Genomic DNA, 8804 nt, shown 5'->3' on the forward strand with positions numbered 1-8804 from the left:
GTCGATAAGTGGCATTGTGTTGTTAAACAGTGGATAAGTGACATTAATTAGAAATTAGCAGTTAAATTAAATTAAATTATTGTACAATTATTATACAAAGGAGTTCTTAAGTCTATAAAACAAAAAAATATATAAAAGTATATATAAACTGGGCACAATAACAATATTTTTTATTAGTTTTCCTGATATTTTTGGGAATTTCTACAATACTGTCTGCAATATGTATTTGTTTGTGTTTTTAAAACAATCAAAATTACTGTAATTATTTGCTTCTTTTTTTTGTTAAATTCAGTGTTTTCTTCTCATTGTTCTGTTTATCAAAAAGTATATATAGCTTGTGTTCAGATCTCTCCAGAAAGAAAGTTTACATCTTAAATAAATGTCTAAACTTTAAAAATAATAATTCCATTTAGTTTTATACACAGCACTGAATGAAATGCCAAACTATTGGCCCACTTTTTTGTTTGTAAAAAAGTTTTCTTACACTCCTTGAATTAAAGAAGGTCATTGTTTAATTTTGGGCAATCCCACTGATTTATGGCAAAACACTGTTACAACCATTAAAGGTGCATAAGGTAAAGGGATGTCTACTTATCTTAGTTTGGATGAGAACATATTAGCCAACTTATTCTTGTTTATTTGTTCATTTTCTCATTTTAAAGACTTTTAACGATTTGTAGAGTTGAAAAAGTGTTTTCACATGTATTAAACAAGAAAAAACAATCATAAGAGAACAATTTAATTGTTTAACACTGCAGTAGGTAATGTTTGTTGTCATATTTGCTGAAACTTATAAACTCTATATTCTGACGGTAGTACCTGAGACAGGTGAGCTGTGAAAAAATCAGGTTCCTCTGGTTGGTTGTAGGGCTCATAATAGCATTTCCACCAGGTCTGGATTAAAAAACAACTAACTGGAACCAAGAAAGATAGTTGATTGTTGAGGCTCATCCAGCAGGGTGTAAAATACAGACACTTTGGGACCCTGAGCCTTCAACCCTTTCTCTCCTCTGATTGGTTGCTCTTGTCCAGGCCCGGGGGATCGTTGTCGTAAGCCAGTAACCCGAGGAACCTGATTTTATTTCACAGATGATCTGTCTCATGTACTTGTAAAAATTAGCTGCAGCTTTAATCACTGTAATCATAAATCCTCTTAGATTTATCAATGAACGCCTACAGGTTCAATCACTCAGGTTGGGAACAATCGGTTTATAAGAGTTAACTTAATGGACATAAATTAAACATAGACTAAACATTTAAAACTCAAACTTGCATTTTTAAATCGCAGATAAATGTTTTTTCTCTCTCTCACTGACACACACTAGGTGGAGGATGGCTTCTCTTTCTCTGCTGATATTCTGGAAAAGGTAACCACATGTTTTAATAATGAATTTCATCTGTGGCATGGCATGTAGTTTATTGTTGTTGTTCTGTTTGGGCTAATGTGTTGCTTTAGGTGCACGTAGTGATTGACCAATATGGGTATCAACTTTTTCCTTATGGATTTAGTTTGATTTATACACCTTTGCTCTGCCTTATTGCCTTTTATTTGTTCAATATCAGAGTACAAGGAGAAAGCGATCTTCTGGCAAACCTCCTCCCTCTCCAAGTAAGACTTTTGCAGATACTGTAACAAATCCACTTTCCGAATTCCACGATTGCTTATATGCAGTGTGTATATTTGTAGGGTCTCCATACCTCTCCAGTATGAATGTGAACCCCAGAAGAGTAGCAGTGGCAGCCTGGAGACTTCCAAGGGCCTCCCTGGGGGACACCAGAGGGGACACACCTGGGGAGAGTGGTTCAGCTCGCCTCACATCCCTCAGCAACGGCCATGGTAGGCACCGTACAAACATACAGCTGGAGCTCTCCTCGGGAGGGATGGCGGGATGCAGAGGAGATAAATAGAGCGTGAACAGACTTTGTAGGTGTCCCGCTCAGCACTGCTGACTTTGGGAAACTGATGTTAAGCAGCTCTGCAAGTGTTACAACAATATTACATTTGGCTTTGTCTTTCTGGGAATTCAGTAAAAGAAAATCAGTTCTCTACCTTAAAGGTACAACAACCTTGTACATATTTGGGTTTTACAAAGTTTTTTACACATTACATTGTTATAACATGTTAGCAAATACACTTAGTCGCCAGTTTATTTAGTACACAGAGATACAACTAAGCAGTCTAATACAACAGTTCTGCATTAAATTCTACCTTTATGAAGGTTGTTATGTTAATGTTTTGTTGAAACTGTTTTAGAGAGTTGATGGTGTATGGTCACTATATATCATTGCATTATACTGACAGGTGGCACTCATTGATATAAACGGGCTGGATAAAATAATAGAATCACTACAGTGTGTTTATTATCGTTCATTACCTGCCTGCTTCTGGAAATGAATCATTGATAGTGGAATTTGCTGGCTGCTCAGAGTCAAGAGCTGAAAATATGCTAAAAACTCCGTAGAGTTGTAGATGATCTATGGCTTCGTTACTTCATCATCTCTGTACTCCACTATTGCATTATGCATTCTTGTTATTTGATCCCTTGTTATACAAAAAATTGGATTGGGGGAGCCTGAGGGAGCGTTTTCTCAAAGGGTGTTAAATTCACAAGTCAGATGGAGTATTGATTTTTTGTTGGGAAATATGTTGAACCTCTCTCTGTCTGCTTCTTCTTCAGATGCATCCCAGACGCTGAGATCAGAGTACGATGTCACACCAGAGCTTCTTAAACAGACCTTGAGCATGAAGAAACACAAACATCTCAACTCTGGATCCAATGGTGAGAGAATGTATAGGTGTGTCAGAAAGTGGAGACGAGCGGAACGAGTGAGAATGTGAGTGACTGTTTGTATGATTATGTACCATCTCCCTTCTTGTCCCTGTGTGTTTCAGGGTTCACCTTCAGCACAGGTGACTACAAAGGAAAGGAGGACATGTATGATGAGATCATTCGCCTCAAGAAGGTAAAAGAATTAATATTGTGTTCAGCTTGCTCATGGATTTATGTTAATGCATTCAGGAAAAAAACCCACTGATGGATCACATTGTGCATCAGGGTAGTGCTGTCAGTCGTAGTGAGGTGGGAGATTTTTCTTCTGCGGAAGCAGTGTAACAACATGACGTGTGCATCTCAGGTCTGCTTAAATGGCCTTGAACAATGCATTGAATGTCTACCAGCTCCAGTGTGCTGTTCTGTCGCTGACTCAGATTTTTTTTTGTCTGCAGAAGGCAAAAGTAGGGTTTAGACATTTTTTTCCCCCCTACACAGATTGATGCTTTTTTTAGATTTGGCACCTCAGGATGTCCATATGCTCTCTGTATGTTGAACTTTCTTCATCTGTGATTAATCACTGGTGCTGTGCTGTGCAGAGTCTCCAGGCGCAGAAGTCTGACAACCAGCAAATGAGAGCCAAACTACGCCGCCTGGAGGAAGATAACGCTAAAAGAGAGAAACAGATAGAAGAACTGTTGGATCCCACTAAAGTATGATCACTTAATTGCTTCAATTTTTGTGTTAAGAACTTTGAACAATAGACACATTTTAAAACCCCTTTCCCCCCCTAAAGGGATCTGAATATACTCGTAGTTTGGTGGATAAGAAAAAAGAAGGGAGTGTGGTGAGTATATTCAGTCTGTTGATGAACATACCAGAGATTATTTTTAGGTTTGATCTTACACAGATTTTGTAAAATTGATTCTTTCCGTCAAGGTTCTCAATGGGTTGAAACAAAGAATCCTGAAGCTGGAGCAGCAGTGTAGAGAGAAAGAAAATGCCTTAAGGTAAAGCACTCTCCCACCTTTTAATAAGCCCATTTGCATTCTGTGTGAAGCAGCATAATCTTCAGGTGATTCTCTCTTTTCTTCCAGTAAACTACAAAGTGAGCTGAGAACCACCAACCTGGAGGAGCTGAAGATCACAGTAGAAACCTACTTTGAAGAGGTAAAATATATGCCTCCAGATACAAAATGTCTGCTTTTCCACCTGAATGTTACAGTCAAACATGTTACCAGATACAGATTTTATACGGATACAGGAGAACACCTGAACCAACCACCTAAGGAATGAGAGAAAAAAACGTACACTTGCAGTTATACAGGGACTTGTAGTAGTTGAAAGTGGAAGTGACCATCCTATAAGCAGACAATACCAGCATTTGCGTTTGAGACCCCTGTTGTTATAAAAGATGTTTTCATCATCTTTACTTAGTTGCAGATAACAATCTCAGCTGTGGAAAAGGAACTCAACTTGAAAAGTGTATGTTTGTGTACCTCTTCTTTCAGATCCAGAGGCTGAGGATGCTTCTAGAAGCTGCAGAGAAAAGGTATGCATCTGCTGCTACTGCTTTCAGCCCGATACAGCGAGCTGGAATAAACCTGTGTTTGTGTCGGGTCATCAGATGTGGGTCCAGTCCGATGCTTAGGTATAAATGTGATCATGGGCTTCTATCTTATACTGGTAATAGCTTTTTATTTATTCTGGAGTTTCTATTGAATTATTATAGCATTACTGTATCCCTTTAGTTGATTTTGGCTGTAACTTCATGTCCTCCACTGTTCTTTATCTCATGAGTACTTGAGTAGGTTGTTGGGTGACTCATGGCCTTTTGATGAGGCTACCAAATCAGCAAAGAAATCCTGTAAATATATCGTCCTTTGCTTGCAATGTAACATTGGAATTATTAGTGTAATGTTGCAGATTTCACTTTTACAGAACTGAAATTGGACAATGGTGTTTAACAAATATAGGTTTATTGATCAGGCACAAAATATCAAATCAGTCACTTTCCTTCTCCTTCACCTACATTTAAGGAGGAGTGGATTAAAGGAGTCCAATCTGAAACTAGCTGTTAGAGACTTGGATGTCCTTGATGCCCACAGAGATCATTTAAAGGTTGCAGGATTTGTGGTGAATGTTCAAAAATACTCTCATCCCTGCATTTATTATCTCTATCTTTCTCCCTGTACAGTAGCCGAGCAGAGAGTAAATGCTCCCAGAGACAGCAGAAAGCTTTAAGCTCCGCGGTTCATCGTCTTTCTGAGAACCTGAAGCAGGTCCAACAGGAGAATACAGCGCTCAGAGAGGAGCTCAACACTGACAGTCCTGCAGGAGGAATCAAAGGTCTTTTCTCACAGAACAAACCCATGCTGACACCCTTTTCCCAGTACTTCCAAAACAGATTAAAAGACATTTACCTTATTTATTCCAGATTATCAATTTCTAGTGTAATTGCTGTACCTCTTCTAAATGTGATGTGACTTTTTACTCAGGCCACTCCAGCTTTGTTGGTTTACTTTCTACCTTGTTCTGCTGTGCATTAGAGTTGGAGGTGTAGTGTGTAAGGTCAGGAGAACAGTGTCGAAGCTTAATGTATGAAAAAAGCTGGAGTCGAGGCATGAATCTTTGAAAAGTGTATTCCATACAGCAGAAGGTATAAATGATCAGGGAAATGTATGTATGTGTCATCTTACTTAGAGAAATATACTCACATTTATTGGTTGAATTAGTGGATAGTTGATTTGTTACATTTAACACATAACAATCTTGGTATAAACAGTATTAACTATTGCACATTTGTTGTATTAATGTGTATGCAGTTCCTTGTGTTTACCACATATATACTCTAAATGTTCCGTTTTTTGATGGGAATGGATGAGTGCTATATAAAGAGCACTGCAAACTGAAATAAGAAAATAACATAAATGATAAATAAATGTGTGAAATCAATTACAGAAATGAATGAAACATAATGACTACTCATTCATCATTAGCAAAGTCCTATAACAGTTGTTTAATTAATCCAATTTTGTATAGTTAACATGGTTGTAAAGATTTATCATCTAAAGTTGCATTAATTCCAAACCCTGCAGTAAAGGATTGAACACCATTGTGTTATTGTATTCTCTCTCCAAGGTTACAGAGAGTGGAGTAAACAGAGACTGTTGAGAAGGCTGTTGGAGGTGGAGAAGGTGAGAGAAAACTGTAACTAGTTGCCCATGTAAACACATGCAGTCATCTGTGTCGGATTGTGTTACACAGATAGCAGCTTCATCACAGACCAACTCCTCTCTCCTCCTATCAGAGGCTGGAGGGCAGCAGAAAACACGCCCAGTCAGCAAAGAGCGGCGGACGGTTGGATCGGGAGGTCCAGGCCACTCCCACTGAGATTCTGGGCTTTACCATGGCAACAGAGGCAGTGGTCTCTGTGGGAACAGTCACTGAGGAAGGGGAGGAGGTTTCTGATCTGAGAGAACGCCTCAGCCAATTGGAGAAGGAGAGGGTGGAGCTTGAAGAGAGACTGTCAAGTAAAGAGTGAGTGAGCAGCAACCTGAGGCCACTCGGTTCACACACAGCCTTTATATATGATACGCAGTGTATCCATCTTTTTAAGCTGCAATAAATGTTCATTATCTAAATTCATGACATACACCAGAGGAAAACAATTTAATGTTGGTTTACCAGACTGTAAGTGGAGCTGCACCTTATTATTACATCAGTGACCATTGCTATGGGCATAAAGCCATTGCATTTTGTACTTGAGACTGAATCTGTGTTGTGTTTGTGTTTTCAGTGATGAGTTGAGACAGTTGAGGACAGAAAGAGAAGAACTGGAGAAAGAGACAGAACGGTGGAGAACTGAGCAGACAACAGAATGGGAAAAGGAGAGAGAGCAGCACAAGTATGTTTTAGTTGTGATGTGCCACTGAAATGATTCAACCTGTCATATATCTATCAACACATGTCTACTATTTGTGAGCTTGAGATTTATAAGATTTTAAAAGTTCTGCTTGTTTTTACCAAAATGCATCCATATACATGTACATATTCTTTGAATGTATGGTGTCACTTAAAAGGACTGTTACCGACTGCTGTTGGATTTACATCTCAAACAGTCATTTTCTACTACTTGTTCCACATGCACAGATTACAGTTGATGCCTGTCATACAGATGCTTTGTAGTTGCATCAAAAATGTCTCAGCAATTCTCAAAGAAACTGATATTAATTAATATCTAATATCCAAGATGTTAATTTTGTGATGTTAACTGTTGCTGCAAATCAAATATGATGTAAGTGTGACAAATTAGCTCCCTCTCAGAAAATTAAATGTATATTCAGCTCAAAACCAAAGTCATTGGTTTGGCAAGCCACAGATAACAATTGTTATTGTTAACTCCACTACCTCCGACTCAACTATGGCTGTCGACTTTTTGCATTGTTTATGTATTATTCAGGCAAGTGAGTTTGTGCTTCTTAGACAGGAGTTGGACCAGTTGTGGGTGAGGATCCAAACTCTGGAAGATGGAAGTAAACCGGCACAAGCTGAGCTCTGCTCTCTCTCTGGAACATCACCAGAGGACAAGGACAGTCAGACTGGAGCAGGTCTAGAAGAGGGAGGAGAGAGGGACGCTGGAGGTAAAGAACAGGAGGGGGAAGGAGATGAAGAGTTGGGTACAGATGCTGAGCAGAAGGAAAAAGAGAAAGCAGCATTGGTCATCCAGACAAACTGGAGGGAGCACAGAAATAGGGTATGTAACACACTGCAATTATGTAAAAGAAGCTATTTATGTGTGAGGAAAAATATTATATAACATGTCCAGACACTTTGTCTCAGGTTTCCTCTTTCTGTCTCCATCTCTCTGCATTCTATCTTAAGGACATTGTGATGTTGCAGTCAGCATTGAGGGGCCACCTCCTCAGAGAATCACAGCTCAAGGACCTGCTGAAAGACACACAAAATAAGGTTACATACACACACACACACACGTCTCATCTTCATCTGTAAAGCACCAAAAAAACATAGCAGAATCCCCATATTCAAGTGATTTTTGCATCGATTGACTTCTTAGTATCAATTATCATATAACTATTGGCACATGTTAAATAGAGAAAAAAATTATTAATATATATTCTTAAATAATTCTTAAGACCAGTTTGTAATTCTGGGTTCACAGTATTACACAACAGTTTGCACTTACAGTCCACCAAGTAGTCAAGTCAATTTTATTTGTACACTATCACAAGTCATACATTGTCTCAAAAGGGGTTTTGCAATCTTGTACAGCAATGACACCCTCTATCCTTAGACACTGTTTGAATAAGGAAAAACTACCCCCAAAACCCCTTTAACTTGGGAAAGACGGTGGATGAAACGGTGGTAGAGCCACAGAGGAGGGGTCCCTCTTCTAGGACGGACAGAGACTGTGATGTTGAGGGTACAGAATATACCAAGATAGTAAATTTACAGTATGTATAATCAGGATAAAAATATAGATTGATTGTAAACGTGTAGAAAATATACATGGGAAGCAGCGTCATGGCGTTTGAAAGATTGTGGCACTAAAATCTCAAGAAATTTCTCAAGAACAGAGTAAAAGAATGGTGAAAAATGAAATTCAATTGTACATGTTACATTTATGGCCCGGAACATACTGCTAGAATCATTATTAGGATGGACTCCATGCTGAAATACACAAGATGGACTAAAAAGCATTTTCCTAATCTCCATCTGTCTCATCTCATACATGTTTTCCTGCCTCGTCCCTTATACGTCTTTTTTGCTTGGTCGTTTCCCCTTTCTCCTCTTTTCAGGCTGTAGAAGCAACAACCCGCAGTGATGTTGCGTCCTCCGTAGACGGGGAGGTGGATATGGTTGCCTTGACGATGATACAGTCTGCATTCAGGGGACACTTGGCTCGCTGTAGTCTTGCAATAGAGAGGTGACTCATGTTTACACAGAAAAATGTTATAAGACCAGATTCAGTCAAACATACAGTGCATTTTGCTACATTGTGTGTGTGTGTGT

General features: G+C 38.9%; 1 protein-coding gene across 2 annotated transcripts in view; it reads left to right on the forward strand.

Annotated features, from left to right (window-relative positions):
* The window catches only part of iqce (IQ motif containing E), a 12199-nt gene that overhangs the window by 709 nt on the left and 2686 nt on the right, over positions 1–8804 (forward strand). Inside the window, exons 2-18 of one of the 2 annotated variants that reach the window (XM_035659311.1) lie at positions 1326–1367; positions 1564–1609; positions 1688–1837; positions 2679–2780; positions 2894–2964; positions 3371–3484; positions 3568–3618; positions 3711–3781; positions 3869–3941; positions 4283–4323; positions 4969–5120; positions 5913–5968; positions 6082–6311; positions 6571–6678; positions 7257–7527; positions 7656–7742; positions 8591–8718. In XM_035659311.1, the coding sequence (XP_035515204.1) occupies positions 1326–1367; positions 1564–1609; positions 1688–1837; positions 2679–2780; positions 2894–2964; positions 3371–3484; positions 3568–3618; positions 3711–3781; positions 3869–3941; positions 4283–4323; positions 4969–5120; positions 5913–5968; positions 6082–6311; positions 6571–6678; positions 7257–7527; positions 7656–7742; positions 8591–8718 (1793 nt within the window). The remainder of the gene's footprint in view (positions 1–1325; positions 1368–1563; positions 1610–1687; positions 1838–2678; positions 2781–2893; positions 2965–3370; positions 3485–3567; positions 3619–3710; positions 3782–3868; positions 3942–4282; positions 4324–4968; positions 5121–5912; positions 5969–6081; positions 6312–6570; positions 6679–7256; positions 7528–7655; positions 7743–8590; positions 8719–8804) is intronic. The other variant, XM_035659312.1, reaches the window with a different exon arrangement.

This window comes from Morone saxatilis, unplaced genomic scaffold (genome assembly GCF_004916995.1).
Source record: "Morone saxatilis isolate NCDOM2014 unplaced genomic scaffold, NCSU_SB_2.0 Contig17, whole genome shotgun sequence".
NCBI classification, from domain to species: domain Eukaryota; kingdom Metazoa; phylum Chordata; class Actinopteri; family Moronidae; genus Morone; species Morone saxatilis.